General features: G+C 38.6%; 3 protein-coding genes across 3 annotated transcripts; 2 read left to right on the forward strand and 1 right to left on the reverse strand.

Annotated features, from left to right (window-relative positions):
* The first annotated feature begins 24 nt into the window (after nt 1–24).
* LOC117789852 lies at nt 25–15,057 on the forward strand. The gene is made up of 6 exons (XM_034629006.1): nt 25–40; nt 7,946–7,955; nt 13,437–13,590; nt 13,689–13,865; nt 13,939–14,053; nt 14,640–15,057. Exons 3-6 carry the CDS (start codon nt 13,521–13,523, stop codon nt 14,758–14,760), a joined length of 483 nt encoding a protein of 160 aa, XP_034484897.1. The 5' UTR covers nt 25–40; nt 7,946–7,955; nt 13,437–13,520; the 3' UTR covers nt 14,761–15,057.
* A 610-nt stretch (nt 15,058–15,667) lies between these two features.
* LOC117789853 (natterin-3) lies at nt 15,668–16,387 on the forward strand. The gene is made up of 2 exons (XM_034629007.1): nt 15,668–15,815; nt 15,879–16,387. The coding sequence occupies exons 1-2, from the start codon at nt 15,809–15,811 to the stop codon at nt 16,316–16,318; spliced, it is 447 nt and encodes a 148-aa protein (XP_034484898.1). The 5' UTR covers nt 15,668–15,808; the 3' UTR covers nt 16,319–16,387.
* Nucleotides 16,388–17,218: 831 nt separating this feature from the next.
* LOC117789851 (protein HGH1 homolog) lies at nt 17,219–18,968 on the reverse strand. The gene is made up of 5 exons (XM_034629005.1): nt 18,815–18,968; nt 18,519–18,706; nt 17,970–18,464; nt 17,681–17,898; nt 17,219–17,626 (listed from the first exon to the last, which is right to left on the reverse strand). Exons 1-5 carry the CDS (start codon nt 18,897–18,899, stop codon nt 17,515–17,517), a joined length of 1,098 nt encoding a protein of 365 aa, XP_034484896.1. The 5' UTR covers nt 18,900–18,968; the 3' UTR covers nt 17,219–17,514.
* Between the last annotated feature and the right edge of the window lie 987 nt (nt 18,969–19,955).

Below are 19,955 nucleotides of genomic sequence, written 5' to 3' on the forward strand. Positions count from 1 at the left end.
CACCCCTGGGATAATGCATTAGAGCAAGGCGAAAGACTTGGTAAATATAATTTAGCAAATTATTATGGGATAATGGAGAAAGCTGGTTGGGAGAGTGCTTATCTGGGCAAGGTAAACATTTCAAGCAAACAGAGCAGAGCGAGTGAATTATACGTAATGTTATTTGCCAAATTGCGTAGCTGTTAATGGTGTTTTTGTGTGGGGTGTGTGCGTGTGTGTGTGTGTGTGTGTGTCAACAATCCAAGGAGTCAAGTGTAACAGATGACAGAGACTTATGCCTGTTTCCTCAACAGATTTCAGCCTGTCAGCTACAGTAGCCATGCATAATTTTAGCTCAGTTCTCCCTGAAAGGTCATCTAATCCCCCTCCAACCATCAGCAAACTTAAATCCACAACTGCCCCTTACATTGATCAATATAACATTGCTACAAACTGAAAGCGTGTTTTGCTGCTGCAGGCGGACAAGTGACTTGCCACAATTATGGGACAAATATCCTACTGCATCCTGCTCATTTCCTCTTCTCAGTTTGCATGTTCTGCAATGCGTTTTCAATAAATGAATATAGGAATTTTCAATTTAAATTGAATTAAATGTACACCAGAAAAGCGCCAATGGGCGAGAGGGAAACCGGCAACAACTGGCAACAGCAGCCGCAACACTTCCTGTGCGTCCTTCAAAAGTGTTGCATATCCGTAGGGGTTGTACTGGCAAATGTCTCACCCCGCAGGTGAGCTCGACCATTATTCGACCATTCGTTAAATTGCTTACTTGGTTGTTGCTGTTTCTAATTGGCTGGCTGTTAAATGTGTTATGGGAATTAAAATTCCCAAACTTAAATAATTCTTATCATTTGTTGATTTCCACCGAATTCGGCATTTGCTTAAACATTTTCCACATTAATATTTCAAAATGCCCACAGACTAGCTGGCAGGACACGCAGCCTAATCACATAATTCAACTGAGTTAATAAAATGCGCTGTTAAAAGCATTTTAAGTATGCGATTTTTCTCATCCCTTATGGGAAGCTTACTTGGGAATTTATTTCCCAGCTGGAGAGTTTAATACTCTCACCCCCAAAAGCCCCTTAGCCATACACAACAAGGAGGGGAATAAAAAAATTTATGAGTTTTGATTTATGTCTCAGTATCAGACACCGCTATGTGCTTTAACCGCTACCAGCTTATATTTGTTGTCCATGGAGGCCCATTCAGTGAACTGCAAACAAACAAAGTACAAAATAAAAGGATTATTTTGCATTTAATTTATGAGAGCGGAATAAATAAATTAGACCGCTATTATATTATATTTTTAATTAGCTTATTGTTTGGTCTTGTTTCCCTTCGTTGGCTTCTAGCTAATAACTTTTGCCTCTACTTGTCGCACTGTAGGTTATATTAAGATAATAATATACCAGATGTTATCTTTAAGCCGAGAACTAACTTTTAGCAGTGAGTAGATATGTAGATATTTAATCAACTTCATTGGATCTCCAACTGAAATGGATTGAAACCCAGTCTTTTCGATTCGATGCAGTATGTAAAATCGAACTAAAAATCCATTTGATTGTCATTTTCTAGGCCGGGAATCATGTGCTGCCTTGGTGACTTCATTCGATTTCCGATTTTAGCAGAACACACTTAAGTCTCCAGAATGTTGCCAAAACCTTTTAATCAAACTTTGTCCAGCTCCAGGCATCTCACGTTGTTCTGGTTTTAGGCCACAACTTTTTGCCACACAACACACGCTTGCAATTTGACAATCATCTTCCTCTCAGCTTCCCTCCCATTTTGCTCTATCTCATCCTCTCCCTTAACTGCTGCTGTTTGCCTGGCAAATAAAACCGCATACTGCTGTCGTTGTTGTCCCTACGGGTTGTCAGGAGACACGCTCTACAGCGCACAGTCAGCTAAAAATGTCAGTCTCTTATTGCAACTCCTGACCAGGTTAACGGTTGACACTCATCCCCCTTTAGAGAGAGAATTGGGAGCAGGCGAAACATGTGCAGTTTTGTGACAGACGTTCGTAAGCTGATCTACAGCGATGACCCCACAGATTGGACGAGCCATCAAAAAGTGTGGTTTTGTGGAGTAGTACCACAAACGCAGCTCAGATATATGTACGAATATAGATTCGTAGTGGCAAACGAAACCGACAAAGTGTCAATCATACGCCCCGTGGTACAACGTGCTGTCAATATGATTATCATTATTGTTGCCCAAACGTAATGAAAAGAAAGTTTACCTTTGCTTTTGTCGTCCCTGGAACTTTTAGGATTTTTTTCTGTTATTTAAATCAGGCACATAAAAATAATAATGAAAATAGGTTTTTGTTTGTGGTATTGTTTTTGTTGGCATCCGTTGAAAACCACAAAAGACCAGCAAATTTATATTTAATGAAATATGTTAATCTGATGAATTTTTGATGATGTGGCAAAAATATTTAGCTATCAGCATTAAATCCCATTGTGGTTGATTTCGTGAGGCCGTCGTAGTAAGCTCAAATGTGTGTTTAGTAAAGGACCAGAAAACATACTTCAGGTTAGTCCGGAATTTAACATTTGGGAATGTAATTTTACTTTAAGCTAAAAAGCTTGTAAAATTAAATAAAGCTGTTTTGTCAAGCGCTAAACATCAACAGCAAAAACTCATCAGAATAGTCCAAATAAACCAAAAGAGACTTAACAAACCAAAGCCGTGAAATTTCACGCGTAAAACTTTTTGTGGCCAGGAGAATAATGCTGAAGTGGTTTAGTTGTTCCTGATTCCAAGCGGTCAGATAATAAACATCCGACAAGTATCTGACGAAAAGTTTATGAAAACACTCAAAATGTTGAGCAAAACTGAGTTTCTTTAACAAGGCAACTCTTTTGGCCATAGAAAAGTTTTACAATAGAATTAAGTGTCCCAAAAAAATGCGTTAGCCTTGAAGAACATCTTCTTACGGTACATCAATGTCAAAACGACACATAAAGACACTCAATTATACTCGTAATTTGAGCATGTCACAAACAACTCAAAGTAATGTGAATTACGTGTGCAATTTTTCACTTTATTGCTGTGTGCGCACATTACGTATACGCAGCATGAGCCACAGAAAGGTGAATCACATGGGAAATCTTTATGAAGCACGCAAATCAAAGTCCTTTGTCATCTTAGCATCTGTAACAAACAACAGAAGGTGAAGAAATCTTCAAATAGCAATCACTTAGTTGAGTGTCCTCTTTCAGAAATAATATACATCGAAATTTGAAATCAACGAGTGGTTTTACTTTCCGCAATGTTTTATTTATTTATTTCAAACCTTTCACACGGCAGCAGCCGCAATCACAATGACTTGAGGTCTCCGTCTCAACTTTGACATTCCGTGTCGTTTTTTATGCCTCGCCTTTTATTGCGTTCCATTACTTTAATATTCTCGTGCCTCCATTTTTATTCTCTTCCTCTTCATCGACAGGAATCGATGAAGGAGCTATGAATGGGAAGCAGTGCGACTTCCTTGGGTTCGTTGTACCCGCATATGAACTCATTGATGGGCTGATGTGTGGCTGCCATTGAGCGCTGCCTGCCTTTAATGTATTTCAATTATTTTTATTGGCTTATCATAAATTATAATGTCCTCTGGCCTTGGGTACCATATTTTCCTGCCTTTTCCCCGACTGCCACTACTCCGAAATTCACTCAACTTTCACTTGCCTCAAAACATTTCACAGTTCCGTAGTTCTTTCTTTCCCTGCTCCCTGAATGCCTCACTGTGTAGAACACATGTTGAGCTTTGTTTCGGCATCGCTTATTGAAAAACTTTGACGTGGATTTCTTCTTTCTTCATTTTTTGAGAAAAACTTTCAGTTAAACGGCAACAACTTTCAGTTCTTGGAGCGTTTTATAATTTCATGGCGTTTCTTCCATATTTTATTTAACTGGTAAAACTTTATCGACTTCATTATTTATACCAAGTGCGCCTTAATTATTTCTGCATTTGCCACTTCTACAAATTGGATTGTTCTTTTAGTGTAGTTGTTGGCCTTGTTATTCTAAATGTCTTAACTGAGGGTCTTAACTGCTTGGAATTCCATTTTATATTGTTGAGTTTTATGCAAATGACAGGATATTAAGAGCTTTGTACGGAGTTGCAATTGCAAACTTAAAATTTGGGTTGAATCCCCTTCAACGTGATTCGTCTTTGTTACTAATTTTAAAATTGTTTTGTAATTTAGAGAACTAAAAAAACATTGTAGTTAAAATACTCAAATGATTTCGACTAATTGACTACTAACCGAAGACTTTGTAAGAATAGCTATCATGATTATTAAATGAATTCATGCCTCTGATCCCCTCCCTTCTCTTCCCTTTCCTTGTGCGTATCCATTACTTATTCATTGCAATTTGGCACAGCTCCCCGTTGTGCTTGCCACATTTAACATGCCGCATTGCATCTGAGACTCTATTACACAACTTTGTACCCTTCCTTTCTCCCTTCTGATTTTCGCACAATTTTAATTATCACGCCATCCTCATCAACCTCATCATTGTTGTTGTGATTGTTGTAAGCGGCACCGCAAATGCAATTTCCGTGCAAAATATTTGCACAAAGGCACAGAAACTTTCTCCTTTCTGGCGCTTCGTGTTTTTCTCTGCAGTTGAACTAAGTTGGGCAAACACGAGAACTTGTCGTATTGCAGTTTGTATGTGCCAAATAAGTGAAGAAAAGACTGAAGTTGCCATTACGAGTATTGCCTTTCATTTAGCTGCTTTATGCTCTGTTGCTAAATTTTCTTACCCCCTTGCATCAGTTTTCCCGCATCCGGTTTTGCTTGAAGCATTCAAAGTTTAGAACTTCTAACAGTTACTTTGTGCATTGCATACTTTGCGGCGTTTTTCGCACTTCTCAAATACTTTCAAGAGAAATGAGATGAAATATTTGTGTTCTTCTTTGCTGGTTGAAAATGAAAGAAATATTCGGCAGAGAAAGTTTAAGATTGAAAAGCGCAGCACAACAAAATAAACTATGAGCAAAACGAAGCTGCGACAAGAAAAACGAGCTATTGTATTTTGCTTTCCCATTTCTCTACTTGTTGTTGTTGCTGTCTATTATGTTTTTGTAGTTGGGTGAAGCTTGTTTGCTGCATAACGACAAAATGCACTTTGTTTGATGAGCAACAGCGACAGTCGCTTGGCCAACTGAGTCAGGGCTGGAAAATGCCAATAAGGGACGTGCAAACAGATATAAACAAGAGCAGACAGCCCGTACTTTAAAGAAGGCCACAGACATGGATAATGCCAACTGACAGGCCGCTTTTCTTTATTTTTTCTGATGCTACTTTTCCGAATGCTGTAAGTCTGCTTCGTGAAAAAATAATGAGAAATTATTGGCGCAATGCGACACGAGACGAACGACTGACGGAGTCGTCTTTCGTTAACCCGTCAGATGGACATAAATGATTGTGGATAGATCATATTACGTATTCGTCACGTATGCACTACCAGGTTAATTAATTTAAATTGCATTTAAGTGACTCTGCATGACGACAATTTACTATAGCTGCACTTTAAATCTCTTAAATAAAACTTTAAATGCATAGAATATTTCAAACATATTGCAAGGTATTTGCATACTTCTCTGATTGTGTAAATTGCAAACAGCTTGACATAGGAGGCAGCTTAAATGTTGCAACCTTATTTATTATCCGCAACACCAACAAATATTGTGGAATGTGCAACAAAATCTGGATCTTTGCTGCCGCTTTACGCTTCATCGGCCTTGTGCAACATTGTGGCTACAACGTGTAGTAAAATGCTGATTTAATTTACGGCTGAAGCATATATTGAAAATGTTTCCTATCCCGTGTGACTTATGGGAGCTCGTGAAATGCAAACCCTAAGACCAAGTGTTTTGCAGAATAATGCAACGCTCTATTTTCCTATAAAAATGCAGGCACTTGTTCATATCCCATTCTTTATTGATGCAAGTCTCACGTCTCTGACTTGGTTCCATTTCCCATTGAGTCAATTGGGTCAGTCAATTGTTGAACGTTGGTTAACTGGGACAGATCTCTAGGTGATGTTTGCCTTTATCAAGAAATCCTTTTAGGACTGTCTCTCTTTCAGTCTCAACTATCAAATGTCATATTATCACACTTCCACTTCAAATGCCTCACAGTAATTTTAAAGTACAGCACGCATGCTGTGAAGTGTACGTGAGACGATTATCTTAATTAGATGTGCAAATTCAACACTCCACAGATAAACCTCATTCACAACTTGACGGATAAGCAGACAGATACAAGATACAAGAGGATTGAGGTGAGACGAGATTCTCATAATGCTTAAATATTTGCTTGGTAAGTGGTGACTGAGGGGACGGAAAGAGGATCAAGTGACAGGAAACAGAACGATAAGCATCAACAAGGACACGCACATCCGCATTCTCATCCAGAACCGCAGTCAACGAATCTTTTTGTTGAGTCCTTAACACGCACTTAAGTGCTTCAACATAATTTCCTAAAATTCTGTGTGAAATTTTAATTTTCTCTCGCATACACACAGAGCAACAATTTGATAAGCGCTTTAATTAGCTTAAGTTTTCATGTCGCCATTTTGAATTCCCTGTGTATCCTTGTGTGGTCCCTTATGAGCTGACTACATCAAATTAATTGCCTTGTCGGCTATCCTCTGCTTTTGTGTGTGTATATGTGTGTGTGTGTCAATGTATTATCCTCTCTTAGTATTCATTTTTCTGTTTTGCCTCGGAAAACTTTACATTTTTATTTGAGCTTAAGCTTTTCTGCCTTGAGGAACTGTGAGGCGACACCTGCCCCCTGAGCCACTCGTCCACTCGATTTCACACCTTTGTGACCCTTACACACAAACTCGCAATCACACATACATATACATAAACAACTCGAACTTTATATGGACGCAGCAGCTCAGTTCTTCAATCTGTGGTTGAGTCATGTGGCAGAAGCCTCAGGAACTCAACTTTAAATTGAGTTTTCTTTGGATAAATTTCCTCACACAGAGCGAAGACTTTAGAAGAATGTAATAGATAACTTTCCTTCTGGGTGTGGCACGCTGTGTGGACGGGCTGATTGCTGTTTTGTTATTCATGGAATCGTTTTAAAATTAAGATTACTACGAGACTTGCAAATGACACTTGCTGTCATTGTTCCTGTTGTTATGTCGTGTTAATTGGCACGCACTTTGAGAGGTAAATCAGAATGGGGAGCATGTAGAATACTCAATCATAGTTCTGTTAGGCGTTGAAACAAATTTATACAAAAACATAGTATCTAAGCTCAACTTCATAAATCACTCCAAGAGTGTAACCAGATAAATCTTCAACTTTTATTTTCAGACGCATTAAATTTTAATTCCAAGTGAGCTCCTTAAGAAATTAAGTAGTATGAAGAAGGACATCATCCCCTTCTCCTGCAGCGCACACACACTTCAAGTTAATAAAAAAAGCCTCTTAAAATTCGACGTAAAAATATGAACATTGAACAACAAAGTTTTTGCAGACATAATTTAATTAATTAGAAGGAAGCCCTAACCCCAATCCTCTCTCTACCTCTATTCTGTGTATCATGTCAATTAGCTGAGAACCGCAACTGGGACTTTGTAAATGAAACCTAAAGTACAGCAATTCATTAAGGATATCTTTACGTACCCTACTTTCTTTCCCCATCCTCATTTCTTCTCCCTCTTCGATGTTAGCAACGCGATAAAACTGTAAAGTGAAGCCAATTCATTAATTTAGCTGGTCAACGAACTGGAGCAACAGGATAACCACACAATTAGATGAATAGTGAGCCAGAAAGTAGACCCAAACATTGGTCAAGTTTACTTTCTACTTGGGTGCATGCTTCTGTCTGAATCACCTTTGTTTTCCTTTGCCTCTCTTTCATCTGTCGCGGGATTGACATTTCCCTGAAACCTCTTTGTAGTTCAGGCAACAGAAAGTGAACAACCTCGTTTGGCCACTGAACCGTGTGAACAGATGATGGAGAAAGAGGAAGACCAAGAGGATTCTAGTCGAGGCATCCTCTTTGAGCGAGTGGCACTTATTGAGTGGCAAACACATTCAGCACTCGAATATCAGGCAGAGGGTTGCTTTTGTGGTTGGCCAATTGCGGTCGAGAGTCATCGAGCACAGCACAACTGACAGTTGACACTCACACACACACACACACACACACACACACACACCCACTCACACAATAACAGTCACACTCAAACAACTATTGGTGTCAATGGAAGAAGATTAGATGCCCCAAGAAGATTAGATGCATCCCTTTGCAGCCAGTTTGCCACATCATTAAGTTCTTAATTAGCTTAGAAATCAGCTGCCATTTTTCGAGTGCACTTATGAAAAGGGATGCAGAATAAGAACAGGGTTGCCAAGCTGCTTTGCATGCAACTGAAGCAGAAGTAGGAAATGTCTTAAGCTGCTTTTCCACCCAGCAACTATTGAGTGCAGTCTTAGTCTTTCTTATCTTGCCTCCTTCCATTTGAGTGACACTGGACCAGGATCAGCGCAGGAGTCTTAAACGTTTCTGAAGTGCAAATGGCCTTTTTCTCCTTAAGCCTTGAGTTGGCCAAGGTTCAATGCATTTAAATCCAATCCATTTGTGACGCAGATTTAGTTGAAAAAGACCATTTAATGGAATTAAATAAAGTTGTATTCAAATAAAAGTTCGAAACTATTGCAGATTACGTCACAACTAGAACTTGAATTGAATCCCGGGCGAACCACAACTTACGAGTCAGAAGAAATTATATTTTAAGGCCTTAAAATTGCTGAACAACTTGATTATAAGCGAATTCTCCGTCAATTGCAACAATTTGATTGTGGTTATTCTGAAATTGGAATATTTTGTGGATGCAGCGTGAAATTGCCAACAATCCACATGTCGCATTGTTGATTTATGGCCACAGTGGGCGCCCATATAATGGGACAGTCTGACGGACAGTCAAATTGCAAAGTAGGTGCCTCAGAGCAACCACAAATGCAGAATATGCGTGTTGCAGTGGAATCTGTGGTTTTGGTGGCTTAATGGTTGTGTTGGGTGGTTACCTGCAGGCTGCATTCGTTTTAACACCCGCACAAATATTTCAATAAATGGAGATTACGCCTTTTTTTAAAGGGGACATTCAGATTGGTATATGGTATTTTGAGAGCCAATTCAGAAGGCTGCACTGATTGAAAAAATTGGCTTAAGTGCTTAACTAATGGTAAGCATGGCAATAAGCCTATCCACAAACATCCTCCCACCCAAAATAAGTCCCTCACATGAGCCTGACATAAGTCTCCTGCCACTTTTGGGTGAACGATTCCCAGAAAGAGGTCGCTTGCGTGAGCTTCCAGCATTTTTTGAGTGTGCGTCCATAAAACGCTTTCCGTTTCCTGTTTTCCGTTGATAGCCCATAGAGCATGGCACATAAATAGTGGGGACATGACGACTAAGTAGTAAACAGTTAACACAGTTAATTGGCTTACAAAGTGAACACACGAAAAGGCTCGATATGAGAAGGGAATGGAATTTGGTATCATTAAGCGTGTACTTCAATGTGAGACACATTCGATATAAAGTGGAATCTAGCTGTTTTTATTTGCTAGAGTTTTAATATTATTCCATATCTGACAATGAAAATGTTTTTAAGCTTTTAAATTGAAATAATAAATTGAAATGTTTGTTCAGCACCTGATTTTCATTTGCATATTTATAAGTTTTTTGTTTACTCTGTGATAAAATGTATACTTAATGGAAAAAATGTAATTAAACAAGAATTGCTCTATATTTAATTATATTATGGAAGAGAATAACTAAATAACTCATAGAACAGCTTTTAGCTCAGGTCTACCACATACTTGTCTGTACCTGAGGGAACCACAGCAATTACAATTACCCACACACAAGCTGAGTGGGTGCTTGCCACACACATGTTCTATATGCAAATATGGAATACAGTTTTCACCATTTCCCAACGACCACAATGTTAGCCTTAGCGTTGCAGTTTTACAAATGCATTTGCCACACATGTGTGTGCGTGTTCACAGGGATGTGTGTCTATGGTTATGGAGAAATTATACTTGCCCTGAGATTTGTATCAAATAAAAGATGGCACACTTAAAATTTTCAAGCGATATATAATGAAAATTAGCTAACAAAGTTATTTGCCACTTCAGCCGAATGTCTTATAAGTGAAAGTTGCCGACAACTTTTACAAACAAATAAAAATTTAATTTAATGATCAACCATTTCCAGCGGAAGTTTTCATTAGGCGATGAATAGCGGCTCTTTTTGGTTGTTTAACTTTAATTTATTTTAAGTGATTTTGACAGAAATTGAAATTCAGTCATGGAAATGGCCAAACAAAGTATAAAAAGTGTAAACAAAACAATAAGAGGGAGAAACTTTGTTAACTTTGATTGAAATTCAAAGCTGAGCAGGAAAATGGACGCTATGTGGCATTTTCTTCCAGGCCATTAAGGCACAATGACACACGCGGTTGTTAAAAGAAGGGATGGGATGGGAAAAGGACCTTTGTCTAAACTTTGGGCCTGAATTTGCTTGTCTGCCCTTGGATTGGCTTTTTTGTCGCCTCTGACACTTTGAACCCTTGTCAGCTGTTAGAGGGAGAAAGGGGAGTGATGACTTGGCCGATAATATCGAATTTGCACTACGCTTAATCATGGGGCTGGAACAGATGGGAGCCTTCGGTTACTGCAGAGGACATCCAGAACAAATTCAAGTCAAAGCCTTCTTATGTGCAGATTATCATTGTCAAAGCTGAAATCATAATAAATCATTCGTTTTCAGCAACAACAAAAAAATGAAATTCCTTATCCTTCGAAAGAGTTTCTAAGAAGCATGTACTTGAAATCTCTTAGTATTCTTACTTTATGACGTACTAATCTATTAGCCATTTAATTGTTTCCTTTCGCAACCTAATGACTCACTACATTATTCCTCCAGGAGGCACTTACCTAAGCTGACCCTGAACCTAATGAGCACCCGCAATTACAATCCACATGAAATATATACGCTCGTGCCTGGCATTAAGTCCAGTACCTCCTCCCCCTTCCACTGCTCCTATTTTATCCGCCATTTACAAGCGGATTAAGAAATTAATGGCATACCATTGAAGAGGCTTCTTTGTTAAGACAATTTGAAGACGGGGAAAGGGAAGAGGTTTGTTTGGCTGCTTTTTGGCTTCTAGCGCTTTGTCATTTTTCATTTTTAATGTGCGCCACAGGGCAGTCTAAGGAGCCGCCCACATAAACCAGATTAGCCACACCCGACAAAAGAAAAAAGAAGAAATCTGAAGGCATTAAAGATTTCAGATGTTGAGTGGAGAAAAGTACAATCTATGAGTTGAGGAAAGCATCTAATTGAGTTGCCTTTGTCTGAGATTGGCCGGCAAATGAGGCAATCTCAAACTCTCATTTTGCCCAGTCATAGCGCTGACTGGACTGTTCAGCTGTTGGTCATAAAGGTAGCCACAAAATTAAATAAGTCTTGCCACACAGACAAAGAAGTCTTCACTATGGCTGCAACTAACAAGCACATTGACAGTCGTTAAAACAGGACAATCACAAAGGATGTCTGCCGAGTTGACTGTTGCCAGGATGCGAGAGACAGCCACAACGTTTTATATATTTATGAGCCACAGACAAGAATACAGCAATACAATGCACAAATGGTAAACTTCATTTGGTCAGAGAATAGAAGAAACAAGAAAGAGGACGAGAGAATGAAAGGTGTGGAATGGTTGACTTCCGTTTCCGTCAACACTGGCAATGAATGCTGTTTCCTGCTGGAACGACAGTCAGTCAGCCCGTTAGTCTGCTTTGTGGCTAATTTGCAAATAGAATGGAGAGGGAAATCAGCAAAGAAGAAGAACATCTTTTGCAATTTAATTACTGTTTGTTGCCTGCCTCTGTGCATAGGTGAAAACATTCAGACGGTATTCGATCTGCGTAATGAGAATTGCGTGAAATTGATTGATAGTATATTTTATCTCAATAATATTATAGCCAGCAAATTGTTAAGAGATAAACAGACACATTGAGTTCATTGAAGAGTGTTAAGATTGTACATGTACTTAGACTCTCATTCACACACAGCCAATCAATTTGCCAAAAATCACAAGGCGTATAATTAATGCATGCAATTGTGGTCAATGTACCAAGATATCAATCATACGACCCATATGCCAGAAGAATTTACATGTTTTAAATGAATTCACCATTCAATTCAACCATGAATAACAAATAAATATATAGTTTGAGTAGAGATGACCCCAGTTGTAGACAGACAGATAGACGGAAGTACAGTCATCAAAATCATACTCGTTTGATATGATTGACTGTAAAATTTTAAATATTTGAAGTATTAAAGTTATGCCAATCAACATGAGTAAACTGATTGATTGACCATTGACTTCATTTATAATGTATGCATGGGATGCTTTGTACATATTTGATTTTGCTGCATCATTTGTTTTCATAGCGATAGTGGCCCTACTCTCTCTAAGAACCTTTTCATTACTCTCTGTCTCATTTGATACCGAAGTGAATCGTGTTGATTGGCAATTGAGAGGAATGGAATGGAATAATATATTGACAGGATCACAATGGAAAGTAATTAATATGTTTACGCAGTAGGTCAAACTCATTCCCAACTCAAATTTAATCCACACGCTTGGGTCACATAAATTATGTGCTCCTTACTTAAGTACAGTACTGTCAGTTTTTTGCTCGTAAGTCAAAATCATTTGTCATAATTTGCACAGGAGAAAATGTAGAGGAAGGAGGAATTGAGAAAAAAAAAGTAACCAACCCAATCTACTCGGCCATTAAACTGCCAATAATAAAAACAACAACTATTAACAACAACAACAATAAAAAAAATAAGGCGCGCATTCGACACGAAAATCGACTGAAAAGCAATTATTTACACTCCTGCAATAAAAATATGCCACCCGCTGCGTCCGCCAGGAATCTGTCCCTCTCCCCGCTTCTTCGCAGTCTTCTATCCGAGAAAGTTGTGTCCAAAATTGGCGTTGGGAAATTTATTACCTTTCCTTTTTGGCTGGCTGCGCGGCTTCTTCGCTGGAATTGCATTTCGCGTGTCCCGACGAGATTTTTATGGCCTCCGTTTGGAAGTTGTGACGGTGGCGAAAGATGCGGGAGGCACGCGAAGTTTTTGATTTTTACGAGCCTAATGCTTTCAACCATTGAGTCGAGAAATCCGAAATCTGAATTGACTTTTCACATGAATAGACCTGGGATTTGTACAAAAGCCAATTATGAAAATGAAGAACTCAGCACACTCAACATATGCCAAGCTTTTGACTTGGCATTTTCAATTTGTTGGCAACCAACTGAAGCCACATAATCAATCAGTCATAATGTCTGTTCTTTTCTTTGCTTACAGGCAAAAAACATGTTGCAGCGTCCCAATTGGCAGTGGGCCACATAACGTTGCCCCATTCAGCATCGTACGAATCGAATCCCAAACATGGCGACGCCCACGTCAATGGAAGTCTTCAGCTGCCTGGCGCTGCTGCTCGGCGCGTTCATCAGCAGCGGTAAGTGGACAGCGGATGATACGACTGCATGATAACGATATCATCTTGTCAACTGTAATCCTAATACGTATTAAATTCTATTCCACTCCATATGAAAGGCTACTGCATAGACTGTTTCAAGTGCGTTTCGTATAACGGCGCCAATAAGGCATGCGATGATCCATTTCATAATAATTATTCCACCGCCATACTGGAGTCACCCTGTATGGGCGGTCGCAAAGGCCGCGATGGACTTTTCCCAGCGACGGCTTGCATTAAAATCGCCGGATATTATGGTGAGTGATGAGATCAAATATGGATAATGAGATTACAATGTGATATGATTGAGTTGATTTCAATTTGCCGCAGATGACACTGGCGAGACGATAACTGTGAGAGGATGTGCCTTGGACAGTGGCACTCTCACCACAGACACAGAGATTATAAGAATGTCGCATTGTGGTAAATTCTACTATGATAACAGGTGCGTTACTGGCTCACATGAAATGAAATTATATCACATACACAAAATTAATTGACATAACGAGTGACATAACATTTAAAGCTCTGATTGAATTATATAACATTTTGACAGGTTACTCATTTTATCTTAATATGTACTATTATCCAATGCCGTCTCTTGCTATTATTATAAAATATTACTAGATCTACCTGAGTAAAGTTCACATAACAATTACTCTACTGGAGTTTTCAAATGTTAGGCTATTAAACTAGTAATTCATATTATTCTAGCCCAGATGCTCTTCATAATAAACATAAATGTGAGTAAAAGCTAGCTATATATTAGCGCTTTCACTTCACATATGCAAACATCTGATATATACCAGGTTTTACCCCGTCGCTTAACGTCATTCCGATGTGTTCCATTTCTTTGACGTATATTAAACAGCGCACAGTTGTGCACTAACAAATTCACATGTTACCGTTGTGTGTAACATGCTGACATTAATATATTCGCATTGTCGCAGCCATAACTTAACATTATCACTCTATCCCTCTTACCCCTCTCTCACTCTCTCTCACTCTCTTTCTATCTCTTTATCGCTTAGGTACGTGCACGGATGCCTTCAGAGCTGCAGTGATGCGGATGCCTGCAATGGCAGCCACCCAAAGGACGTCGAGTCCTTATTACTTAGCGTGACGCTGCTGCTGCTCCTCGCTGCAAGGTAGCATTGACAACAACAACAACAACAGCAACAAGGATACCAACAACAACAGCCCCAACAACAACAACAACAATGAGACGAGCTAAAGCTGGCATCCCATAGAACTTAAACGGACTTAGCTAAAGTGAACGTAAAAAAGCATTTAATATAATTCCGCTGCGCGAATATTTTTACACATTTCATACGCTATTCTCCTGACATCGGCTATTCCTTACCCTCTCAGTGTCTACAATCGCACCTTACCGTAATTGCACACACTCACACACAAAAATATATACAAGGATAACACAGGATAAAAGAAGGCAGAAGAAAAGCAAAAATATTTATATGGAATTCATCAAGCAATTATGTGATTTATAAATGAATATTTAACAACTATTTAACAATAATTGATGAAAAGCAAGAACTAATTTAAAACTATGTATTAACGCCAAGCGCTGCTAGTCAAATATTGAGTCAAAAATCAAAGCTAATCAAATCGAGAATTCAAATTCAATTGCAATTATTTTTATCTAATAATATTAAGTATTTACATTTATGTACTTACAAATCACCTGAGTACTATTGTTCGACTATTGTAAATAGATTGATTTATTCGTTAGAAAATGCTGAATTTTAGGCAAATTAATAAGCAATTATAAATAATTAAAATTTATTGGCCACAAAGATAGAGTTAACAAATGCTCTAAACTGCGAAAAAAAAAAATTAATTTTACGAGCTCTAAGACAATTTTCTCCATCTTCATATTAAATTAACAATCCACTTTGACATGCTGTCAAAATTAATTTGTTCGATTGACAATTTTCACTTTCTTTTATCACCAAAAATAACCCAATTCTTTTGCCATACGCACCCTAAATTATGTCGTAAAGTTCCGCGTCTATCGTTCTTTTATGATCTGATATGAAAAGTTGATGGGCTTGACTCACCAGCTGATTGTAGACTGAGTCTTATCAACAGCCGGGTTTATCAATAGACTTATCGCTGCTTTAAACCTTCATAAGAAAAATTCCATGTCCCACTCTTAGTACTAACTTGAAAGTCGAACGAAATGGATGGTAAGCAGATGGGCCCTCAACTATATCCGTTGGCTGACTAACATTGTGATTGATCCTTTGTAGGAAACAATTGGTTACACTATAGCCACGGTGCTTTGCCGCAAGATGCTGTTGTTGCTGGCCACGATTCCGATGGGGATACCATATTTGTTGGACGTGCCTATCACAACAACGATCTGATGCCGGCAAAGATAATTCCCAACAAGGGCAAGGCGTACGTGACATTTGCCGGCCAAGAGATTGAGCTGGAGAACTACGAGGTACTCAGCGGTCACAACTACGAGTGGCTGCCCGGTGCAAATGGAGAGGTGCCAGCTGGTGCTGTCCGAGTGGGCCGCAATGTGGATGGCGAAGATCTGTATGCTGGACGCGGCTACCATGCCGGCAGTCTGACTGTAGGAAAGGTACATCCCTCCCACGGTTGCCTCTACATTCCATATGATTCCGATGAGGTCAAGATCTTTGAGTACGAGGTTCTTTCTCGCCGCATGGAAATGCGATAAGCGTTTCTTAAATGAATGTCCACAGATAGGTAGATTTTGTACAATAAACTGAAAGTTTTATAGATGTTTCTTATCTTATCTTTTGTTTGTGTAAAATACCTACTGTTCAGCCAATTTCTAGGTAATGAAATAAGCTCTTAGCTGTTAATGATGTCACTATATGATCGACTTCCTATTTTCGCAGTTCGTTTTATGAGTTAACTCCATAATGGCCCGTTTATGAAGGAATTTAACATGATATGCAGTGCTAAGTTAACAAATTAAAACGAAAAAATAAATTAGATTATAGAAGAATAGCGAAACAAAATTAGGTTCTCAACTTGGAAAATAACGTTAAGCCTAAAAGTTTAATTATAAAATCTAAATAAATTTAACATACTCATATGATAATGAAAAACCAATAGGACCAAGCTAAATCTATGTGCAAAGCTTAAAAGATCAAAAACAATAGCATTTTATAAAAGAGAAAGGTTAATGATAATCATATAAAAATGTAATTATTGTTACGAGAACAGTTTATATATCTGTTTTTTCGATCATCGATTCTTTTTAATTTCTCACACAAAAAGAGAGCTTGCAATGGTTTCTGCATTAAGAAAAAAAATTCACTATGTAAAAATAAAATAGTTAAAAAAAAGAATGTTTGCACACGTTTTTGATAAGATAACATTTTGCTGAAATTGCTTGCTTTCGATGCAACGAAAAAAACAAACAAGCTATTTAATCAAAAGCAAAAGCTTAAGCATACTTAAGGCACCTGATTGGCTAGCAACCGATATATGCAGAATTTGAAATCTTTGACTCACACACTCCTACACAAACAGTTCGCATACTCGAAAGTATACAAATATATAAGTACATACAATGAACGACCAATCAAAGTGTATAAAACATTAAAAGTTTCATGGCAATTGCAATTGCTAAACATTTGTATTTAGCACTTAAGAAGTTTATATTTACAATTAAGCGCAAACGGATAACTGAATAACTAGATAAACGAAGCTACTAAAACTAATCGAATTGAATTAAAATTTTCTGTTTCTTTTGCATTTAAATGCGAGTGTACAACTTTTCTATCAAACACACAAAACTATTAACATTTCTAAATAAAAAATGCATACATATATTGAAAATTCAATATGATTTCTGACTTTAACTTAGGATATAATTATTTACAGTCTGAGACGATGTGTTGCTTAATCTAAAAGACTCTTAACGTAGTCGGCATCCTCCTGGACAAACTTTTCCGCATGATCAGCTGGCACTTCGACAGTCTTATAGTTGTCAAGGCCAATTTCTTCCTCTTTTCTGTAAGAATAGGGCTTTTAGTTGAGTATTTGCAGAAGAAAACCTTGAACTCACTTGATTAAAATATCCACAACATTCTCACAGGCTAACACACAGTCACTGTCACGACCCAGCTTGGCCTCCCATTTGTGGTACTCCCGCAGAACCTCATAGACGCCTTTGGCGCGCAGCACCTCGCGGCAGCGTCTAGTCGCGCACAGTTGCAGGAGGCACTCGAGCAGCATTTTTCGCAGATCCGGATCCGTTTCGCGGGTTTTGCTTTCGGGCAGGTACTGGAATTGATCGATCGATGAGAACACATATTACATTTCATCTATTATGGCACAGTTGTTGACTTACTCACCTGCAATTCAATCGGTAGTTTGTCATTGTCCTCATCACTGAACTCTTCGGGTCCACACAACGGTTGTAGTATGGCGACCAATATGTCGTCCTGTTCATTTAATATCACATCATGATATACTGCATCAAAGCATATGTTCTTAAGGATGCCAATGGTGCCGCCACGACGAACCACGCTCTCCTCGAACGAGGCAAAGGGCAGCAGCTTCTCCAGCAGCCGATACTTTGGCTGGCAGCACAACTCCCGACCGCGCGGCACTTGAGTAAGATTGCAGAATATGGGTGCCAAATAGTGGAGTTTGCACTTCTTCTTGTTGTAGTCTAGCTGAGCAAATGCTTTCGCCAATTGGGACAGTGTTGGCTCCAAAGAGTCAAGTACGGCATGAACGAGCGACTCGACGCGAGTTAAATTACTCAGCACCATACTCCAGGCATCTGCCAGGTCCGCCTGTTCATCCGTGATCTGCTTGACAGCGAGATCGACAATGGCAAAGGTCTGCAGAGGCAGTGGATTAGTATTAGTTTAAGTTGGAGTAGTAGTTTAACTTACGGGTTGCACTTGCTTTGCCAATTCGTACACTTTGATGGCTCCCTCTTCCTCTGCTGACAGGTTTATCAGGCTCAGCACCGCATCCTTTGCAACTGTAGCGTTGGCATCGAGGGTCAGCCCAAAGATGGCCATTAGCATTTCATCAAGCGATAGTATTGCTTCCTTTCCCTCCGCACTGCCAGTCAGACCTATTTAAAAACAAACACAAGCTCTATATAAAAAGACCTTTTCTGAGCACGTGTTGCACTCGCCGCATTTTGTTTACACCGTTGGGCGTTGTTTGCGCTTTTACTTACTTAGAACATGTGTTAGTGCCACTGCTTTAAGATCTAGCCGCTGATTGGGTTGCATGAATTGTATTAACTCCCTTACATTGTCCATTATTTATGTTTCTTTTCAATTATTTAAAAAATTGTAGCACGGCATGCACTAAAAACTAACTAAACACAGCAACACTGCTACGCGGTCCAAAGGCTGCCACACTGCAAAATTTCCCGATCTGGCAGCATGTACAATTTTAATCAGATTGCAAAAACAGTTGCACCGAAGAATATTTACCTATTTCTTAACATTTCTTAAAATCGAATATTGAAGATCGAATTTTTTAAATTTTTGTAGAATTATGTCGATTTTTTAACATTTGTTAAGAATGGAATTTGTAACTTCTTTTTCCTGGGGGTGACAAGCTTTAAACCTTAATTAAAATGCTTTCCATACGCGACCAAAAACGCGTTCTAATAAATTCAGTATTTATAATTACCAGATCGTCTGGTATATTTTAGGTATAACATTTAACGACGTTACTCCTCATTAGCAATTTGTTCCTAACTTAACATCTGCAAACGCGCGCAGTTTAAAAAAGTAATTCTTCATGGCTTTATAAAAGATACTTATATGTATATATATAGACACAGCTGAATATAGTTAGCTAATAACTTACACAAATTTTTAAATTTTTCTATCATCGAACTTTGGCAACGGTAACCAGAAGACCTAACAGAGTTAAAGGAGGAGCATGCTGTTAAGTGGAGTAAATTTCTGTTAATCCAGGAGCATTTATATTAAACGGTGGAGCTTTAGTTCAGTTGAGTAATTTCTGTTAGTGCAGTCGTTATTTATAGTGTTTCATTTTAGCTTTCGCCAAAATGAAATGCGATTAATTTCATGCCATATTTTACTTTTAATAATATAATAAGTGATTACATACCATGAAACTGTATCGACTTTTCTATCGAGACATATAATTCTTATCGATACAGCGCGCAACCGCGCATTCATTTAAACTTAACATTGAACATGAAAATGTTATGCGGAGGAGCTCTCTGTTAATAAAGATATACTCACTTTAGCATTCAGCTGTTAACGTAGACTCATACATAATGAAAACCTAAATGCTATACAATTCAGCTTTTGCGAGACAACAAGAAAAAATGCTCA

This window comes from Drosophila innubila (genome assembly GCF_004354385.1).
Source record: "Drosophila innubila isolate TH190305 chromosome 3R unlocalized genomic scaffold, UK_Dinn_1.0 2_E_3R, whole genome shotgun sequence".
Taxonomy (NCBI): domain Eukaryota; kingdom Metazoa; phylum Arthropoda; class Insecta; order Diptera; family Drosophilidae; genus Drosophila; species Drosophila innubila.